Source organism: Oncorhynchus clarkii, chromosome 22, assembly GCF_045791955.1.
Source record: "Oncorhynchus clarkii lewisi isolate Uvic-CL-2024 chromosome 22, UVic_Ocla_1.0, whole genome shotgun sequence".
Lineage (NCBI taxonomy): Eukaryota > Metazoa > Chordata > Actinopteri > Salmoniformes > Salmonidae > Oncorhynchus > Oncorhynchus clarkii.
This window is the reverse complement of record NC_092168.1, coordinates 26,674,085-26,696,689: the sequence shown is the minus strand read 5'-3', so window position 1 is coordinate 26,696,689 and position 22,605 is coordinate 26,674,085. Positions and strand designations below refer to the sequence as shown.

General features: G+C 44.7%; 1 protein-coding gene across 2 annotated transcripts in view; it reads left to right on the top strand.

Moving 5' to 3' along the window:
* LOC139380692 (immunoglobulin superfamily member 3-like) overlaps positions 1–22,605 on the top strand; it is a 105,860-nt gene that overhangs the window by 6,940 nt on the left and 76,315 nt on the right. Inside the window, exon 2 of one of the 2 annotated variants that reach the window (XM_071123627.1) lies at positions 9,140–9,517. In XM_071123627.1, coding sequence (XP_070979728.1) covers positions 9,140–9,517 — 378 coding nt within the window. Of the gene's footprint in view, positions 1–9,136; positions 9,518–22,605 lie in introns of both variants that reach the window. The other variant, XM_071123626.1, reaches the window with a different exon arrangement.

The following is a 22,605-nucleotide window of genomic DNA, read 5'->3' as shown; positions in this document are numbered from 1 at the left end:
GGCAGAGTACGGTCTCTGTGTGTGAGACACTGTCTGTGTGCTACAGTAGGTTTATTATATGGATGAGTGAGTTGGTCACAAACACTAAATTTTTAACCATGTCCATTATGGACAGAGGCGAGAGAGGAGCTGGGCGACTTTAGCCTTCCCCACCATCAATCTCATGAATGAATTATGGGTTGGGATGGGTAGAGACACACTCAGAGAGGTTCCCCCTGGTGTTCTCGGCCTGGTCTGAGCAGCTGTGATGGGCGGCACACAGATGGGGTCATGTGTATGGTGGCCCAGGAGGGCCATGAATTAGAGCTAGTTGACATGAAGAGACCAGGACCTTACATGACACTGCACTAACATGAGAGGAGACTCCCCAAAGTGTAAGAATGAGCCAGCTCTGCCTCTGCAAGTGTATGACTGACTGACTGAGCAGTGCTTGATGTTCTTTGTACACTCCGGCTGCGGTCTCTGTTCTTGCTCAGAGGTTGGACCTTAGCCACTACACAACTGCTTAACAAAACTCACCTTCTGAGCCTTTCCCCCCCTCTCTCTATACCCGTCTGCCCCCCCCCCCTTTCCCTCTCTGCGCCCCCATGTTGAGATGAGGTAATAGCAGACATGATGGTCTGGTCTATCTCTCTCTCAGCCTGGTATTGTTGGTGGCTGCAGGGCTAATTTTTTCCTGAGAGAAGCAGGGGGAGGGAAGGACTGAGGATTGCTTAAGGGACAGAAATTACTGAGTTGAAACACACATGCCTTTTTCCCCTCAGTCTCTTTCCAACCATTTCTCTTTCTGCCTTTATATTTTTTCTCCTTTCGCTCTTTCGTTCTCATTTTCCCTCTCTCTCCTCCTCTCGCTCCATCTCCTGTCTATTCCCTCTTTCCCCTCCTCCCTCTCTATTAGACAGTGGTAAGGGCTGGTAGTCAGTCATCACAGTGCTCTGCCGGCCAGTCTTTTAACTGGTGTGTGATGGTGGGTAAATTACACAGAGGCTGTGCTGCTGGACTACTCTGCTGTGTGCCTTGAGTGCTTTGAAGCTGCCTGTAAAAACACCCTTTCAGCCCTACTGACTGACTGTCTACTGACTGACTGACTGTCGACTGACTGGCTGACTGACTGACTGTCTACTGACTGACTGACTGTCTACTGACTGACTGACTGTCTACTGACTGACTGTCTACTGACTGTCTGTCTACTGACTGACTGTCTGTCTACTGACTGACTGTCTGTCTACTGACTGACTGTCTGTCTACTGACTGACTGTCTGTCTACTGACTGACTGTCTGTCTACTGACTGACTGTCTGTCTACTGACTGTCTGTCTGTCTACTGACTGACTGTCTACTGACTGACTGTCTACTGACTGACTGTCTACTGACTGTCTACTGTCTACTGACTGACTGTCTACTTACTGTCTACTGACTGTCTACTGACTGACTGTCTACTGTTTACTGACTGTCTACTGTCTACTGACTGACTGACTGTCGACTGACTGACTGACTGACTGTCGACTGACTGACTGTCGACTGACTGGGCCGAGGAAGGCTGAGGGCAGAGATGGAGTCTGTTGCTTTGTGATTGTTTGACCTTATAAACCCACAGAATGCCCATGTACAGTGTTGCCATAACTAAAGCCTGTCTCTCTTCCAAATCTTTGAAAAGAGATGTCAATTAGGATAGGATTTTGAGAGGGTTAAAGTGGTATGAAAAAAAAATATATGCGTGGATGCATTTAACTTCTTATGGGCAGGTGGGACGGTAGCGTCTAGAGTGACTTAGAGTAGTGAGCGCATACAGTTTCATATTGGTCCCCTGTGGGAATCCAACCCACAGCCCTGGCATAGCAAGCGCCATGCTCTGCCAACTGAGCCACACAGGACCAGTTCAATTCGGAGTCCTATAAAGGCTAAAGATGAGATCTCTCCCTTACTCTGACTCATACTGTATGTAGTGTGTGTCTTGTCTGTTATAGTAGCTCTGAGAGAGAGGTCTGTCTGTTATACTGGCTCTGAGAGAGAGGTCTGGCTGTCTGTTATACTGGCTCTGAGAGGTCTGGCTGTCTGTCATACTGGCTCTGAGAGGTCTGGCTGTCTGTTATATTGGTTCTGAGAGAGAGGTCTGTCTACATTATAGAGGTCGACCGATTAATCGGAATGGCCGATTTTAATTAGATTTCAAGTTTTCATAACAATCGCAAATCGGTATTTTTGGACACCGATTTGGACGATTTTTAATTATTATTATTATTAGAACACATTCTTATTTTCAATGACTGCCTAGGAACGGTGGGTTAACTGCCTTGTTCAGGGGTAGAACGACAGATTTTTACCTTGTCAGCTCGGCCATGCAATCTTGCAACCTTACGGTTAACTAGTCCAGCGCTCTAACCACCTGCTTTACATTGCACTCCACGAGGATCCTGCCTGTTACGCGAATGCAGTAAGAAGCCAAGGTAAGTTGCTAGCTTGCATTAAACTTATCTTATAAAAAAACAATCAATCAATGATAATCACTAGTTAATGGTTGATGATATTACTAGTTTATCTAGCGTGTCCCACGTTGCATATAATCGATGCGGTGCACATTTGTGAAAAAGGTCTGTCGTTGCTCCAACGTGTACCTAACCATAAAGATCAATGCCTTTCTTAAAATCAATACACAAGTATATATTTTTAAACCTGCGTATGAGTTAATATTGCCTGCTAACATTAATTTATTTTAACTAGGGAAATAGTGTCACTTCTCTTGCAACAGAGTCGGGGTATAGGCAGCAGTTTGGGCCGCCTGGCTCGTTGCGATCTGTGTGAAGACTATTTCTTCCTAACAAAGACAGCCAACTTCGCCAAACGGGAGATGATTTAACAAAAGAGAACAATTTGCGAAAAAAGCACAATCGTTGCACGAATGTACCTAACCATAAACATCAATGCCTTTCTTAAAATCAATACATAGAAGTATATATTTTTAAACCTGCATATTTAGCTAAAAGAAATTCAGGTTAGCAGGCAATATCAACCAGGTGAAATTGTGTCACTTCTCTTGCGTTTCACTGCACGCAGAGTCAGGGTATATGCAACAGTTTGGGCTGCCTGGCTCGTGCGAACTAATTTGCCAGAATTTTACGTAATTATGACATAACATTGAAGGTTGTACAATGTAACAGGAATATTTAGACTGATGGATGCCACCGGTTAGATAAAATACGGAACGGTTCCGTATTTCACTGAAAGAATAAACGTTTTGTTTTCAAGATGATAGTTTCCGGATTCTACCATATTAATGACCAAAGGCTCGTATTTCTGTGTGTTATTATGTTATAATTAAGTCTATGATTTGATAGAGCAGTCTGACTGAGCGATGGTAGGCACCAGCAGGCTCGTAAACATTCATTCAAACAGCACTTTCGTGCTTCAAGCATTGCGCTGTTTATTACTTCAAGCCTATCAACTCCCGAGATTAGGCTTGTGTAACCGAAATGGAAATGGCCAGCTAGTTAGCGGGGTGCGCGCTAATAGCGTTTCAATCGGTGACGTCACTCGCTCTGAGACTTGGAGTAGTTGTTCCCCTTGCTCTGCAAGGACCGCGGCTTTTGTGGAGCGATGGGTAACGCTGCTTCGAGGGTGGCTGTTGTCGCTGTGTTCCTGGTTCGAGCCCAGGTAGGAGCGAGGAGAGGGACAGAAGCTATACTGTTACACTGGAAATACTAAAGTGCCTATAAGAACATCCAAATAGTCAAAGCTATATGAAGTACAAATCATATAGAGAGATAGTCCTATAATTCCTATAATAACTACAACCTAAAACTTCTTACCTGGGAATATTGAAGACTCATGTTAAAAGGAACCACCAGTTCTCATGTTCTGAGCAAGGAACTTAAACATTAGCTTTTTTACATGGCACATATTGCACTTTTACTTTCTTCTCCAACACTTGGTTTTTGCATTATTTAAACCAAATTTAACATTTTTCATTATTTATTTGAGGCTAAATTGATTTTATTGATGTATTATATTAAGTTAAAATAAGTGTTCATTCAGTATTGTTGTAATTGTCATTATTACAAATACATTTTAAAAATCGTCCGATTTAATCGGTATCGGCTTTTTTTGGTCCTCCAATAATCTGTATCGGCGTTGAAAAATCATAATCGGTCGACCTCTACTACATTACAGCTTCTCACAGAATAACACTGGTGAAAGGATCCCATCCAATCTATAATAAAATATATGTAATGTAAGAGCAGCATTAATATGAATCCAGGCCCATATTAATGTAATATGTAGAGAAATAGGCCTGACATCTGCAGTCCTCTGAAATGAATTGATGGCTAACAGGGTCCATTTCTTTCAAATGTAAATGTGAATTGTCTGTCTATCTGTCTGTCGAAATGGGTGATAATAAAGGGTCATGATGTTAAGGGATTCCTTCGGGAGAGATTTAACCCGAGTCTAGAGCGGGAAAACGCACACAGTGAAGTATACTCAATGTGTTTCAGTGTGCCTCCGTCATGTAGCACCGGTTTGCGTCAAGAACTGCAACGTTGCTGGGTTTTTCCGCACTCAACAGTTTCCCATGTGTATCAAGAATGTTCCACCACCCAAAGGACATCCAGCCAACTTGTCACAACTGTGGGAAGTATTGGAATCAACATGCTATCGACACCTTGTAGAGTCCATACCAAGACTAATTCAGGCTGTTCCAAATGTTTGGTGTTACTCAGTGTAAGTCTGCAATTGTCTTTCTCAAAAAAATGAACACTCACTCAAGTAATCGAATACTAATAAAGATATTATATTCCCATCTGTAAGGCTGAGTCCATTTATTTATTTAAGCTATATTCATAATCTATCCCCTTTTCAGTGCCTTTAGTTGCCTTACCTCCACACTTCTTACCCTTCAAAGTAGTGTGTTTGGTGGAGGAGTTGAGACAGGACTGGGATTGTGCCCTCCCTACTCTGTAGTATGGCCCATATGGAGGAGCCAGCTGTGTGTGTAAATAGATCCACCTGGGCATTGGACCAGCCAGGCAGCGTTGGCATGTGCAGCGCTCAGCCCTTAGCATCCTGGGTATAATGAGGAATGAAGGGGGGAGGGAGGGAGAGGTAACAGGACTGTCTTATGTCTCCACTGATGCCAGCAGGATGACAAAAGATGGATGGCTTCAAATATGATAAGCTGTACCGTGTGTTTGTGTGTAACTCCCACCTTAGCAGGTGTGTGTAATTATCCTGTGAGGGTTGGAGTAAGCTGGTGGTGTGAGTGCTAACAGTACAGTGCTGTGAGATGATGCTGTTTTCCAGCCACAAATGATTGGATTAGTGTGTCGCCCCCCCCCCCCCCTTCCACTTAGCATAATCCTCTTTACAGCTTCCTCTTTTGTGTGTGTGTGTGTGTGTGTGTGTGTATGTGTATGTGTGTGCATAAGTTGTTGTTTATGCCAAAAGCTTCCAAGTCCATTCCTCTATGACCCGCCTGACATTGACTGCCTGCCTTTGCAGGTGGCGACGGTGTTACAGTGAGAGACTGACAGTGGGCTGTTGGTGGTAGAGAACGGGCTATAAAGGGCTTGTAAATGAACGCTACCAGTACCAGGGGCAGCGAGTGATAAAGACAGTGCAGCCAGAGGTGAAGAGGCAGCCAGATGAAGGGTACAGAGGTGAAGAGGCAGCCAGATGGAGGGTACAGAGGGATTAGTTTGTAGGGATAGAGTGATCAGTTAGAGGTCTGGAGGGGTTGGTATGTAGTTGTCAGCCTCTCAAAACAGCCTGCAGAGTGCTGTGTTGCTTTGAAGTCTCACAGAGCCTCGTAAATCCTGCCTGAAAAGATGCAGAGAACCGCGAGGCACAGAGGAGAGACAGGAATTTACTCAGAGAGAGAGGAAGGGAAGCGGGAGAGAGACTGGAGGGAGCGAGAAAGCGTATAGGGGGAGAGGCTGGGTGTATGAGGAGAGGGAGAGTGTGATGAGAGAGAGAGACGGGAGGAGAGAGAGCCTGACAGAAAGAAACTGAGAGTGAGGTGGGGGAGGTGAATAATGGTTTCAGTGCTCATACAATATGAGCAGTAGCAGCCTAATCATGTGGTGAGTAATGTATTGTTGGCAGTAATACTGGACCAGGGCAGCAGTAACATGAGCATCAGGGAATACAGCACCATGACTCTGAGCTCTATGTGGTCAGACTGAATGGCGCCCTGGTTACTAATGGTCTGGTATTATGTTAATATCTTCTCTTACTGACAACACAACAGAACCACAGAGAGTGGACGAGAGAGGACAGAAAGAGAGTGGACGAGTGAGGACAGAAAGAGAGTGGACGAGAGAGGACAGAAAGAGAGAGGACAGAAAGAGAGTGGACGAGAGAGGACAGAAAGAGAGTGGACGAGAGAGGACAGAAAGAGAGTGGACGAGAGAGGACAGAAAGAGAGTGGACGAGAGAGGACAGAAAGAGAGTGGACAGAAAGAGAGTGGATGAGAGAGGACAGAAAGAGAGTGGACGAGAGAGGACAGAAAGAGAGTGGACGAGAGAGGACAGAAAGAGAGTGGACGAGAGAGGACAGAGAGTGGACGAGAGAGGACAAAGAGAGTGGACAGAGAGAGGACAGAAAGAGAGTGGACGGAAAGAGAGTGGACGGAAAGAGAGTGGACGAAATATGACCGAAATTGAGTGTATGAGAGAGGACCGAAAGAGTGAGGAAGGGAACTGATAAATGTAGGACGATGACAAGAGCAACCTCCCAATATCAAACCAGTGAGGTATTCCACACATTAAATATCACACATTTAGTGCAGATAAAAACATCAGTATTTTGGCAAGATTGCTATTTTCCTGGAGGCCTCTCTCTTCTCTTTATCCCCCTGAGACGTTTTAGTGTGTTTAACTGTCCTGCCTGTGAGTTCATGGCCAGTTCTATCTTATTGTGGTCCATTGGAGAAGTGAAGCCTTGGAGTGATTCATTTTTATAATTTTTTTGTTCTCAAACGCTGTTCTTATTGAATTGAAATCCCTTTCAACTGAGGCAGCCAAAAACAAATCAGAGATTTGTAACGCTTTTGTGAGCTCATGAGCAAAATGTGCCTCAAAATGGAAAAAAAAACAAAGGACCACAAAACAAAACCAAGAAGGATCGAAATATGAGGAAAAACACCATCTTACTCTCACACTATAGCACGCGCACACACAACGTTTTCTCTCGTTTTGTCGACTCGCTGAGCACAGTCTGGATGCATTTGTTAATTTTTCAACTAGATATACAACTAGATATTATTTTATTTTCTGCACGCATGCGTAGACACACACACACACACACACCTGATCACTGACAGCTATGAGACAGCTTATAGGGAGGAGGTCAGAGACCTGGCAGTGTGTGCCAGGACAACAACCTCTCCCTCAATGTGAGCAAGACAAAAGTAGCTGATCGTGGACTACAGGACAAGGTGGGCCGAACAGCCCCCCATTAACATTGACAGGGCTGTAAGTGAAGCGTGTTGAGAGTTTCAAGTTCCTTCGTGTCCACATCACCAACAAACTATCATGGTCCAAACCAGCCAATAAAGTCCTGACGGGGGCACAACAACACCTTTTGCCCCTCAGGAGACTGAAAAGATTTGGCATGGGTCCCCAGATCCTCAAAGTTCTACAGCTGCACCATCGAGAGCATCACAGCCTGGTATGGCAACTGCTCGCCATCCGACCGTAAGGCACTACAGAGGGTAGTGCGTACGGCCCAGTACATCACTGGGGCCAAGCTTCCTGTCATCCAGGACCTCTATATTAAGCAGTGTCAGAGGAAGGCCTAAAAAATGGTTAAAGACTCCAGTCACCCAAGTCATAGACTGTTCTCTCTGCTACCGCACGGCACGCGGTACCGGAGCACCAAAAGGCTTCTTAACAGCTTCTACACCCAAGCCATAAGACTGCTGAACAATGAATCAAATGGCCACCCTGACTATTTACATGGACCCCCCCCACCCTTTTTGGGTGTTTGGCTGTTTATTATCTATACATAGTCACTTTAGCCCTACTTACATGTCCAAATTACCTTGACGAACCGGTACCCCCTGCACATTGACTCGGTACCGGTACCCCCTGCACATTGACTCGGTACCGGTACCCCTGCACATTGACTCGGTACCGGTACCCCCTGTATATAGCCTCGTTATTGTTATTTTATTGTGTTTTATTTAATAAAGATTTTCTTAACTATTTCTTCAACTGCATTGTTGGTTCAGGGCTTGTAAGTAAGCATTTCGCTGTAAGGTCTACCTACACCTGTTGTATTCGCCGCATGTGACAAATAATAAAAAGTAACACAATAAAATAACAGTAATGAGGCTATATACAGGGGTACAAATAACATTTGATTTGATTTTGTCACACAGTCAGTCAACAGTGAATGAAAAATGGGGAATGGGAGAGAAAGTTACTGCGAGAGAGTGATCAACGAGGAAGAGAGGATGTTGGAAGTTTAAATCTGAAATATTAATGTACTTTGTTGTGCCTACAGACACAGCCTCTCTGTGAGGTCTCTGTGAAAGACACACACAGCTGTGTTCTGCAGTTGGTCATGTAGACCGGAAGCAGTGTCTAGTCCCCTTCTGTTCGGGATTGGTGTGTGCCTGCATGCTTTTGCCTGTGCTGCTGTGTATTGTCTGCTCTTCTTTCAAATGTCCGTTTTATTAACGGAGTCTGTGTGTACTGTGATCTCCCTCAGCTGAAACTGACCACAGGTGTTTCAATTGACATGAATATCCTCCACCAAGAACTAAAATAACAACCTTGCATGACCCCTGTCCCGTGTGTGTGTGATGCGCATGACCTCTCAGTTTCATGGTTCCTGGTCACAGTATTATAACAGCCTGACACTGACCTCATATTTCATAATTCCCCACGGTCTCTCTTTCTGTAGTGTGTGTGTGTGTGTGTGTGTGTGTGTGTGTGTGTGTGACACTACAGGGCTGTTTCTTCAGGACACTGAGTGGACATGTCATGTTGACTCGGTTCCTCTTGGGAGAGTGCTGGAGCTAAAGCTCCCAGGATGCTAAATGTTTTAACAGCAGTTTTGTAACCAATGTTCTTTGTGTCTCTCCCTCTTTCCCCTTTTCTCTCTCTCTCCCCCCTTCTCCTCCCTACCTCTCGCCCAGCAGGTGTGAGCGTGGCACAGAGGGTAGTGACCGTTCAGAGCGGACCGCTGGTACGGACGGAGGGCAGTCACGTGACCATCTGGTGCAACGTGACCGGCTACAAGGAGGGTGTGGAGCAGGACTTTGAGTGGTCCATGTACCTGACCTCAGTGCCCGACCGCGAGATCCGCATCGTGAGCACGGCCCAGTCCAACTATGCGTACGCGGTGTACGCCCAGAGGGTCAACAGTAAGGAGATCTGGGTCGAGAGGCTGACCAGGGACTCAGCCCTGCTCCACATCACCAAGGTCCAGGCCAGAGACCAGGGGCTGTTTGAGTGTTACACCCCCAACACAGACGGACAGTACCTCGGCTCCTACAGCGCCCGCACCAACCTCACCGGTGAGTCCATGTTACAACACAATACACCAAGGCTGTGTCCCAAATGGCACCCTCTTCTCTGTATAGTGTACCACTTTTAAACTGGGCCTACATGGGGCATAATCACTAGCTGTTAGGATGTCTACATATGATACAGTGGTCTCCAACCCTGGTGTTTGAAAGCTACATGGTGTGGATGTTTTTGTTCTAGCCAAGCACCAACACATCTTATTCAACTAATCAATGTCTTGATTAGAAGACTGTATTGTTGAACAGAAGCCTGCGCACCCTGTGGCTCTCCCAGGACCAGGGTAGATGAGGGTAGATGCGTACATACAGGGTAGATGAGGGTAGATGCGTACATACAGGGTAGATGAGGGTAGATGTGTACATACAGGGTAGATGAGGGTAGATGTGTACATACAGGGTAGATGAGGGTAGATGTGTACATACAGGGTAGATGAGGGTAGATGCGTACATACAGGGTAGATGAGGGTAGATACGTACATTGCTCAGGGCAGTTAACCAAAGGTGTACACTGTGAAGTTATTGCTTTGGCAATGGGGTCATATGGGAGGATAAGCCTAGTCATTGAGAATGTATGTGACTGGATCAGAGATCGGGAGGAAGTGTTCAGTGTCTGTGTGCCTCCTGTCTTGGGTCAGGGCAAATCTTGCCCCATCTTTCTCTCACCCCCCCCCTCCTCCTCCTCCTTTCCCCTGTGTCAGTCTGTCACCAGCATCAATTTCTCTGTGACACACAAACACACACACAGAAATCCACTCGAACATTCCCAACATTCAAAGCACAGCTGGTATGGGTGAGAATTCCACTCAGAATCTGGTTCCCGTCATATCTTCATCTCTGAGGCTGGTGAACTTGCTCTGAGAGAGAGGTCAGAGTTCACGCCAAGTGCTCATGGGAGTAACCTATGTTAACCCACAGTATGTTAATAAACTCAGACGTCCTCTCACTGTCAATTGCGTTTATTTTCAGCAAACCTAACGTGTAAATATTTGTATGAACATAGCAAGATTCAACAATTGAGACATAAACTGAACAAGTTCCACAGACATGTGATGAACAGAAATTGAATAATGTGTCCCTGAACAAAGGGGGGTCAAAAGTAACAGTCAGTATTTGATGTGGCCACCAGCTGCATTAAGTACTGCAGTGCATCTCCTCCTCATGGACTGCACCGGATTTGCCAGTTCTTGCTGTGTTACCCCACTCTTCCACCAAGACACCTGCAAGTTCCTGGACATTTCTGGGGGGAATGGCCGTAGCCCTCACCCTCCGATCCAACAGGTCCCAGACAGGCTCAATGGAATTGAGATCCGGGCTCTTTGCTGGCCATAGCAGAACACTGACATTCCTGTTTTGCAGGAAATCGCGCACAGAACGAGCAGTATGTCTGGTGGCATTGTCATGCTGGAGGGTCATGTCAGGATGAGCCTGCAGGAAGGGTACCACATGAGGGAGGAGGATGTCTTCACTGTAACGCACAGCGTTGAGATTGCCTGCAATGACAACAAGCTCAGTCCAATGATGCTGTGACACACCACCCCAGACCATGACGGACCCTCCACCTTCAAATCGATCCTACTCCAGAGTACAGGCCTCGGTGTAATACTCATTCCTTCAACGATAAACGCGAATCCGACCATCACCCCTGGTGAAACAAAACCACGACTAGTCAGTGAAGATCACTTTTTGCCAGTCCTGTCTGGTCCAGCGATGGTGGGTTTGTGCCCATAGGAGACATTGCCGGTTATGTCTGGCGAGGACCTGCCTTACAACAGGCCTACAAGCCCTCAGGTCTACAAGCCCTCAGTCCAGCCTATTGAGGACAGTCTGAGCACTGACGGAGGGATTGTGCGTTCCTGGTGTAACTCTGGCAGTTGTTGTTGTTACACGTGGTCTGCCACTGTGAGGACGTTCAGCTGTCCGTCCTGTCTCCTTGTATCGCTGTCTTTGGTGTCTCACAGTATGGACATCGCAATTTATTGCCCTGGCCACATCTGCAGTCCTCATGCCTTCTTGCAGCATGCCTAAGGGACGTTCACGCAGATGGGCAGGGACCCTGGGCATCTTTCTTTTGGTGTTTTTCAGTCAGTAGAAATGCCTCTTTAGTGTCCGAAGTTTTCAGAACAACCGTTCCACAGGTGCATGTTCATTAATTGTTTATGGTTCATTGAACAGGAAACAGTGTTTAAACCATTTACAATGAATATCTGTGACATTATTTAGATTTTTACGAATGATCTTTGAAAGACAGGGTCCTGAAAAGGGACGTTTCTTTTTTTGCTGAGTTTAGCAGGGCGACGTTTATCGGCGTACACTTTTTTGGACGCCTTTAATCGCGCCTCCATTTCTTCACCACACATAACTTTTTAAGCCACGTGTTTCCGCATGGACCCTTTTAAGCGTAGAACACAACATGGAACACAGCTACAGTTATATGTGTGTGTGTGTGTTAAAGTCGGAAGTTAGTATTTTGTAGCATTGCCTTGCCATTCTTTAACTTGGGTCAAATGTTCCGGGTAGCCTTCCACAAGCTTCCCACAATAAGTTGGGTGAATTTTGGCCCATTCCTCCTGACAGAGCTGGTGTAACTGAGTCAGGTCTGTAGGCCTCCTTGCTCGCGCACACTTTTTCAGTTCTGCCCACATCTTTTCTACAGGATTGAGATCAGAGCGTTGTGATGGCTCCAATACCTTGACTTTGTTGTCCTTAAGCCATTTTGCCACAACCTTGGAAGTATGCTTGGAGTCATTGTCCATTCGGAAGAACCATTTGCGACCAAGCTTTAACATCCTGACTGTCTTGCTGTTGCTTCAATATCTCATGATGCCATCTATTTTGTGAAGTGCACCAGTCCCTCCTGCAGCAAAGCACCACCACAACATGATGCTGCCACCCCCGTTCTTCACAGTTGGGATGGTGATCTTTGGCTTGCAAGCCTCCCCCTTTTTCCTCCAAATATAACGATGGTCATTATGGCCAAACAGTTCTATTTTTGTTTCATCAGACCAGAGGACATTTCTCCAAAAAGTGCGGTCTTTGTCCCCATGTGCAGTTGCAAACCGTAGTCTGGCTTTTTTATGGCCGTTCTGGAGCAGTGGCTTCTTCTTTGCTGAGCGGCCATTCAGGTTATGTCGATATAGGACTTGTTTTACTGTGGATATAGATACTTTTGTACCTGTTTCCTCCAGCATCTTCACAAGGTCCTTTACTGCTGTTCTGGGATTGATTTGCACTTTTCGCAAATCAAGGAGACAGAACGCACCTCCTTCCTGAGCGGTTTGACGGCTGCGTGGTCCCATGGTGTTTATACTTGCGTACTATTGTTTGTACAGATGAACGTGGTACCTTCAGGTGTTTGGAAATTTCTCCCAAGGATGAACCAGACTTGTGGAGGTCTACAATTGTTTTTCTGAGGTCTTGGCTAATTTCTTTTGATTTTCCCATGATGTCAAGCAAAGAGGCACTGAGTTTTTAAACAATTGTTGGAAAAATCACTTGTCATGCACAAAGTAGATGTCCTAACCCACTTGCCAAAATATAGTTTGTTAAGCAGAAATTTGTGGAGTGGTTGAAAAACAAGTTTTAATTACTCCAACCTAAGTGTATGTAATCTTCCAACTTCAACTATGTGTGTGTGTGTGTGTGTGTGTGTGTGTGTGTGTGTGTGTGTGTGTGTATAGAAAACCCTTTTTGCAATTATTTTAGCACAGCTGAAAACCTTTGTGCTTATTAAAGAAGCAATAAAACCTGCCTTTAGACTAGTTGAGTTTCTGGAGCATCAGCATTTGTGGGTTCAATCACAGGCTTAAAATGGCCAGAAACAAAGAACTTGTTTCTGAAACTCGTCAGTCTATTCTTGTTATGAGAATTGATGGCTATTACATGCGAGAAGTTGTCAAGTAACTGATGATCTCGTATAACGCTGTGTACTACTCCCTTCACAGAACAGCGCAAACTGTCTCTAACCAGAATAGAAAGAGGAGTGGGAGGCCCCGGTGCACAATTGAGCAAGAGGACAAGTCAATTTGTGTCTAGTTTGAGAAACAGACGCCTCTCAAGTCCTCAACTGGTAGCTTCATTAAATAGTACCCACAGAACACCAGTCTCAACAGTGAAGAGGCAACTCCGGGATGCTTGCCTTCTAGGCAGAGTTCCTCTGTCCAGTGTCGGTGTTCTTTTGCCCATCTTAATCTTTGCTTTCTATTGGCCAGTCTGAGATGTGGCTTTTTCTTTGCAACTCTGCCTAGAAGGACAGCATCCTGTAGTTGCCTCTTCACTGTTGACATTGAGACTGGTGTTTTGTGGGTACTATTTACTATTCAAGAACATTGTTAAGAGGGAGCGGCCTACTGAAACATTGGGAGTATTAATGTTACCGTGACGTTTGTTGTTGATAGGGAAATTACCATTAAAACATTCTGATGTAGGTCATTTTGTGTTTCTGTCCCTTCCAATTAAAGTATGCCTGAAACTCAATGCACTGCTTTTTAAATGGAAAAATCTTTCTTTAGGGACAAATTTGAGCAAATTAAAAAATTGCAATTGAATAGCTATTTAACTAATGCCGTTAACTCTATAAAGGATTTGAATGGTTTGACAGCCCTAGTTAATAGTCATACCATGTGGCACTGTGAGAGTTGATCAATTGACCAGTGAAGTGTTTAGTTTGTCACTCTGTTCGTCTCGTGTAGTAGACACAGACCTGTAGTTAATCAGGGTTTCATTCATTTCTGAGGGAAAGCTTGATGGAAAGAGATTTTTGGTGGAGCCGGGGCCCTGTAGTAAATGTAGTCTATTGGTGGCATTACAACAGTATGTGCTCTGTTTTGAATGTGGGGGCGTAAAGCACAGCAAAATGGTGTTGCTGGTGGCATACTGTATTTATAGACTGTGTATGTGTGTCTAGGTGTTGAGGGACTGCTTTATATAAGCCCCTCTCTGTCTCTAACCTCTTAACCCAGTTCCCCACAGTCGGGGGCATGTTTCAGGGGTCTTCTCCGCTCTCTCTCTCTCTTCCCTCCATACCCCCAGCCACCTCTCTCAGCAGCTGCACGCATGCGGACACTCAATACCCTGTCCTTCCTTCAATTCATCACACTCCTTAATTATCTCTCGCTGTGTGTATCAACTCTTTCTCTTTCTCTCTCTTTCTGTGTGTATCAGCGCTTTCTCTTTCTCTCTCTCTGTGTATCAGCTCTCTCTCTCTCTCTGTGTGTGTATCAGCAGTTTCTCTCTCTGTGTGTATCAGCTCTCTCGCTCTGTGTATCAGCGCATTCTCTCTGTGTGTATCAGCTCTCTCTCTCTCTCTCTCTCTCTGTCCCTGTGAGTGTATCAGCGCATTGTCTCTGTGTGTATCAGCTCTCTGTCTGTCTGTCTGTCTGTCTGTCTCTGTGTGTATCAGCGCTTTCTCTCTCTCTCTCTCTCTCAATTCAATTAAATTCAAGGGGCTATATTGGCATGGGAAACGTGTTAACATTGCCAAAGCAAGTGAGGTAGATAATATACAAAAGTGAAATAAACAATACAAATTAACACACATTACACATACAGAAGTTTCAAAACAATAAAGACGTTACAAATGTCATATATATATATATATATATATATATCACACACACACACACAGCTCAAAAAAATAAAGGGAACACTAAAATAACACATCCTAAATCTGAATAAATGAAATGTTCTTATTAAATACCTTTTTCTTTACATAGTTGAATGTGCTGACAACAAAAGCAACCCATGGAGGTCTGGATTTGGAGTCACACTCAAAATTAAAATGGAAAACCACACTACAGGCTGATCCAACTTTGATGTAATGTCCTTAAAACAAGTCAAAATGAGGCTCAGTAGTGTGTGTGGCCTCCACGTGCCTGAATGACCTCCCTACAACGCCTGGGCATGCTCCTGATGAGGTGGCGGATGGTCTCCTGAGGGATCTCCTCCCAGACCTGGACTAAAGCATCCGCCAACTCCTGGACAGTCTGGTGCAATGTGGCGTTGGTGGATGAAGCGAGACATGATGTCCCAAATGATGTCAATTGGATTCAGGTCTGGGGAACGGGCGGGCCAGTCCATAGCATCAATGCCTTCCTCTTGCAGGAACTGCTGACACACTCCAGCCACATGAGGTCCAGCATTGTCTTGCATTAGGAGGAACCCAGGGCCAACCGCACCAGCATATGGTCTCACAAGGGGTCTGAGGATCTCATCTCGGTACCTAATGGCAGTCAGGCTACCTCTGGCGAGCACATGGAGGGCTGTGCGGCCCCCCAAAGAAATGCCACCCCACACCATGACTGACCCACCGCCAAACCGGTCATGCTGGAGGATGTTGCAGGTAGCAGAACGTTCTCCACGGCGTCTCCAGACTCTGTCACGTCTGTCACATGTGCTCAGTGTGAACCTGCTTTTATCTGTGAAGAGCACAGGGCGCCAGTGGTGAATTTGCCAATCTTGGTGTTCTCTGGCAAATGCCAAACGCCCTGCACGGTGTTGGGCTGTAAGCACAACCCCCACCTGTGGACGTCAGGCCCTCATACCACCCTCATGGATTCTGTTTCTGACCGTTTGAGCAGACACATGCACATTTGTGGCCTGCTGGAGGTCATTTTGCAGGGCTCTGGCAGTGCTCCTCCTGCTCCTTCTTGTACAAAGACGGAGGTAGCGGTTCTGCTGCTGGGTTGTTGCACTTCTACGGCCTCCTCCACATCTCCTGATGTACTGGCTCCTGGTAGCGCCTCCATGCTTTGGACACTACGCTGACAGACACAGCAAACCACCTTGCCACAGCTCGCATTGATGTGCCATCCTGGATGAGCTGCACTACCTGAGCCACTTGTGTGGGTTGTAGACTCCGTCTCATGCTACCACTAGAGTGAAAGCACCGCCTCCATTCAAAAGTGACCAAAACATCAGCCAGGAAGCATAGGAACTGAGAAGTGGTCTATGGTCGTCACCTGCAGAACCACTCCTTTATTGGGGGTGTCTTGCTAATTGCCTATAATTTCCACCTGTTGTCTATTCCATTTGCACAACAGCATGTGAAATGTATTGTCAATCAGTGTTGCTTCCTAAGTGGACAGTTTGATTTCATAGAAGTGTGATTGACTTTGGAGTTACATTGTGTTGTTTAAGTGTTCCCTTTATTTTTTTTGAGCAGTGTATATACAGTGTTGTAACAATGTACAAATGGTTAAAGTACACAAGGGAAAATAAATAAGCATAAATATGGGTTGTATTTACAATAGTGTTTGTTCTTCACCGATTGCCCTTTTCTTGTGGCAACAGGTCACAAATCTGGCTGCTGTGATGGCACACTGTGGAATTTCACCCAGTAGATATTAGAGTTTATCAAAATTGGATTTGTTTTCGAATTCTTTGTGGATCTGTGTAATCTGAGGGAAATATGTCTCTCTAATATGGTCATACATTGGCCAGGAGGTTAGGAAGTGCAGCTCAGTTTCCATATTTTGTGGGCAGTGAGCACATAGCCTGTCTTCTCTTGAGAGCCATGTCTGCCTACGGTGGCCTTTTTCAATAGCAAGGCTATGCTCACTGAGTCTGTACATAGTCAAAGCTTTCCTTAAGTTTGGGTCAGTCACAGTGGTCAGGTATTCCTGCACTGTGTACTCTCTGTTTAGGGCCAAATAGCATTCTAGTTTGCTCTGTTTTTTTGTTAATTCTTTCCAATGTGTCAAGTAATAATCTTTTTGTTTTCTCATGATTTGGTTGGGTCTAATTGTGCTGCTGTCCTGGGGCTCTGTTGGGTGTGTTTGTGAACAGAGCCCCAGGATCAGCTTGCTTAGGGGACTCTTCTCCAGGTTCATCTCTCTGTAGGTGATGGCTTTGTTATGGAAGGTTTGGGAATCGCTTTCTTTAAAGTGGTTGTTGAATTTAACGGCTCTTTTCTGGATTTTGATAATTATTGGGTATCGGCCTAATTCTGCTCTGCATGCATTATTTGGTGTTCTATGTTGTTTTTGCAGAAATCCGCATGCAGCGTCTCAATTTGGTGTTTGTCCCATTTTGTGAAGTCTTGGTTGGTGAGCGGACCCCAGACCTCACAACCTAAAGGGCAATGGGCTCTATGACTGATTCAAGTATTTTTTAGCCAGATCCTAATTGGTTTGTTGAATTTTATGTTCCTTTTGATGGCATAGAGTGCCCTTCTTGCCTTGTCTCTCAGATCGTTCACAGCTTTGTGGAAGTTACCTGTGGCGCTGATGTTTAGGCCAAGGTATGTATAGTTTTTTGTGTGCTCTAGGGCAACAGTGTCTAGATGGAATTTGTATTTGTGGTCTTGGCGACTGGACCATTTTTGGAACACCATTATTTTGGTCTTACTGAGATTTACTGTCAGGGCCCAGGTCCGACAGAATCTGTGCAGAAGATCAAATTGTAGACAGGGCAATCTGTGTTCAATACAGGAATGAAAACAAATCAGCGCCACTTTTCCACGTCTTGCGCAACTCACAAAAGTGTACCCAGTTCCTAGTTGGCTTACTTCTTCATTGCACAAAGGAATAACCTCAACCATATTCCAAAGACCGGTGACATCCAGTGGAAGCGGTAGGAACTGAAAACTGAGAACTGAAAAAATATCCCTTGGCAATAACAAGTCGGAACAGAAAGAGGCAAAAAATTCGGAACAGTTAGTCCTCTGGGTTTTGCCTGCTACATATGTTCTGTTATACTCACAGACATGATTCAAACAGTTTTAGAAACTTCAGAGGGTTTTCTATCCAAATCTATGAATAATATGCATATCTTATATTCTTGGCATGAGTAGCAGGAAGTTGAAATTGGGCACGTTATTTATCCAAAAGTGAAAATTCTGCTTCCTAGCCCCAAGAATGAATAGTTGATTCTAAGATTTGTATTTGATCATGTATATGTTTTTGCTCTTTATTCTTTGTTATAGAGCCAAAAAGATTAAAGAAGTAGTTTACCCATACATCTCCATTTTGGATAGATAAATCTTTGTGTTTGTTTAGTGTTTTCCAATTTTCCCAGAAGTGGTTAGTCTATGGATTCTTCAATTACATTGAGCTGATTTCTGACGTGCTGTTCCTTCTTTTTCCGTAGTGTATTGTTTTCGTGATTCACCATAGTGAAGGCGTAGACTCAGGTTTTCCGGGTCTCTATGGTTGGACAGGTTGGACAGGTTTCTCAATTTCTTTCTTAGATTTTTGCAGTCTTCATCAAACCATTTGTCATTGTTGTTCATTGTCTTCGGTTTTCTATTTGAGATTTTTAGATTTGATAGGGAAGCTGAGAGGTCAAATATACTGTTAAGATTTTCTACTGCCAAGTTTACACCTTCACTATTACATTGGAACGTTTTACCCAGGAAATTGTCTAAAAGGGATTGAATTTGTTGTTGCCTAATTGTTTTTTGGTAGGTTTCCAAACTGCATTCCTTCCATCTATAGCATTTCTTAATGTTTCTCAGTTCCTTTGGCTTTGATGCCTCATGATTTGAGTATTGCTCTGTTCAAGTAGACTGTGATTTTGCTGTGGTCTGATAGGGGTGTCAGTGGGATGACTGTGAACGCTCTGAGAGACTCTGGGTTGAGGTCAGTGATAAAGTAATCTACAGTACTACTGCCAAGAGGTGAGCTATGGGTGTACCTACCATAGGAGTCCCCTCGAAGCCTACCATTGACTATGTACAGTGCCTTGCGAAAGTATTCGGCCCCCTTGAACTTTGCGACCTTTTGCCACATTTCAGGCTTCAAACATAAAGATATAAAACTGTATTTTTTTGTGAAGAATCAACAACAAGTGGGACACAATCATGAAGTGGAACGACATTTATTGGATATTTCAAACTTTTTTAACAAATCAAAAACTGAAAAATTGGGCGTGCAAAATTATTCAGCCCCTTTACTTTCAGTGCAGCAAACTCTCTCCAGAAGTTCAGTGAGGATCTCTGAATGATCCAATGTTGACCTAAATGACTAATAATGATAAATACAATCCACCTGTGTGTAATCAAGTCTCCGTATAAATGCACCTGCACTGTGATAGTCTCAGAGGTCCGTTAAAAGCGCAGAGAGCATCATGAAGAACAAGGAACACACCAGGCAGGTCCGAGATACTGTTGTGAAGAAGTTTAAAGCTGGATTTGGATACAAAAATATTTCCCAAGCTTTAAACATCCCAAGGAGCACTGTGCAAGCGATAATATTGAAATGGAAGGAGTATCAGACCACTGCAAATCTACCAAGACCTGACCGTCCCTCTAAACTTTCAGCTCATACAAGGAGAAGACTGATCAGAGATGCAGCCAAGAGGCCCATGATCACTCTGGATGAACTGCAGAGATCTACAGCTGAGGTGGGAGACTCTGTCCATAGGACAACAATCAGTCGTATATTGCACAAATCTGGCCTTTATGGAAGAGTGGCAAGAAGAAAGCCATTTCTTAAAGATATCCATAAAAAGTGTAGTTTAAAGTTTGCCACAAGCCACCTGGGAGACACACCAAACATGTGGAAGAAGGTGCTCGCTCTGGGCAGATGAAACCAAAATGGAACTTTTTGGCAACAATGCAAAACATTATGTTTGGCGTAAAAGCAACACAGCTGAACACACCATCCCCACTGTCAAACATGGTGGTGGCAGCATCATGGTTTGGGCCTGCTTTTCTTCAGCAGGGACAGGGAAGATGGTTAAAATTGATGGGAAGATGGATGGAGCCAAATACAGGACCATTCTGGAAGAAAACCTGATGGAGTCTGCAAAAGACCTGAGACTGGGACGGAGATTTGTCTTCCAACAAGACAATGATCCAAAACATAAAGCAAAATCTACAATGGAATGGTTCAAAAATAAACATATCCAGGTGTTAGAATGGCCAAGTCAAAGTCCAGACCTGAATCCAATCGAGAATCTGTGTAAAGAACTGAAAACTGCTGTTCACAAATGCTCTCCATCCAACCTCACTGAGCTCGAGCTGTTTTGCAAGGAGGAATGGGAAAACATTTCAGTCTCTCGATGTGCAAAACTGATAGACATTTTTTTTATTTTTTTTTATTTTTTTATTTTTTTTTATTTCACCTTTATTTAACCAGGTAGGCAAGTTGAGAACAAGTTCTCATTTACAATTGCGACCTGGCCAAGATAAAGCAAAGCAGTTCGACACATACAACGACACAGAGTTACACATGGAGTAAAACAAACACAGTCAATAATACAGTATAAACAAGTCTATATACGATGTGAGCAAAATAAGGGAGGTAAAGGCAAAAAGGCCATGGTGGCAAAGTAGATACAATATAGCAAGTAAAACACTGGAATGGTAGATTTGCAATGGAAGAATGTGCAAAGTAGAAATAAAAATAATGGGGGTGCAAAGGAGCAAAATAAATAAATTAATTAAATACAGTAGGGAAAGAGGTAGTTGTTTGGGCTAAATTATAGGTGGGCTATGTACAGGTGCAGTAATCTGTGAGCTGCTCTGACAGTTGGTGCTTAAAGCTAGTGAGGGAGATAAGTGTTTCCAGTTTCAGATATTTTTGTAGTTCGTTCCAGTCATTGGCAGCAGAGAACTGGAAGGAGAGGCGGCCAAAGAAAGAATTGGTTTTGGGGGTGACTAGAGAGATATACCTGCTGGAGCGTGTGCTACAGGTGGGAGATGCAATGGTGACCAGCGAGCTGAGATAAGGGGGGATTTTACCTAGCAGGGTCTTGTAGATGACATGGAGCCAGTGGGTTTGGCGACGAGTATGAAGCGAGGGCCAGCCAACGAGAGCGTACAGGTCGCAATGGTGGGTAGTATATGGGGCTTTGGTGACAAAACGGATTGCACTGTGAAAGACTGCATCCAATTTGTTGAGTAGGGTATTGGAGGCTATTTTGTAAATGACATCGCCAAAGTCGAGGATTGGTAGGATGGTCAGTTTTACAAGGGTATGTTTGGCAGCATGAGTGAAGGATGCTTTGTTGCAAAATAGGAAGCCAATTCTAGATTTACCTTTGGATTGGAGATGTTTGATATGGGTCTGGAAGGAGAGTTTACAGTCTAACCAGACACCTAAGTATTTGTAGTATTTGTCCACGTATTCTAAGTCGCAGCCGTCCAGAGTAGTAATGTTGGACAGGCGGTTAGGTACAGGTAGCGATCGGTTGAAGAGCATGCATTTAGTTTTACTTGTATTTAAGAGCAATTGGAGGCCACGGAAGGAGAGTTGTATGGCATTGAAGCTTGCCTGGAGGGTTGTTAACACAGTGTCCAAAGAAGGGCCAGAAGTATACAGAATGGTGTTGTCTGCGTAGAGGTGGATCAGAGACTCACCAGCAGCAAGAGCGACCTCATTGATGTATACAGAGAAGAGAGTCGGTCCAAGAATTGAACCCCGTGGCACCCCCATAGAGACTGCCAGAGGTCCGGACAGCAGACCCTCCGATTTGACACACTGAACTCTATCAGAGAAGTAGTTGGTGAACCAGACGAGGCAATCATTTGAGAAACCAAGGCTGTCCAGTCTGCCGATGAGGATGTGGTGATTGACAGAGTCGAAAGCCTTGGCCAGATCAATGAATACGGCTGCACAGTAATGTTTCTTATCGATGGCGGTTAAGATATCATTTAGGACCTTGAGCGTGGCTGAGGTGCACCCATGACCAGCTCTGAAACCAGATTGCATAGCAGAGAAGGTATGGTGAGATTCGAAATGGTCGGTAATCTGTTTGTTGACTTGGCTTTCGAAGACCTTAGAAAGGCATGGTAGGATAGATATAGGTCTGTAGCAGTTTGGGTCAAGAGTGTCACCCCCTTTGAAAAGGGGGATGACTGCAGCTGCTTTCCAATCTTTGGGAATCTCAGACGACACGAAAGAGAGGTTGAACAGGCTAGTAATAGGGGTGGCAACAATTTTGGCAGATAATTTTAGAAAGAAAGGGTCCAGATTGTCTAGCCCGGCTGATTTGTAGGGGTCCAGATTTTGCAGCTCATTCAGAACATCAGCTGAGCAGATTTGGGAGAAGGAGAAATGGTGGAGGCTTGGGCGAGCGAGTTGTTGTGGGGGGTGCAGTGCTGTTGACCGGGGTAGGAGTAGCCAGGTGGAAAGCATGGC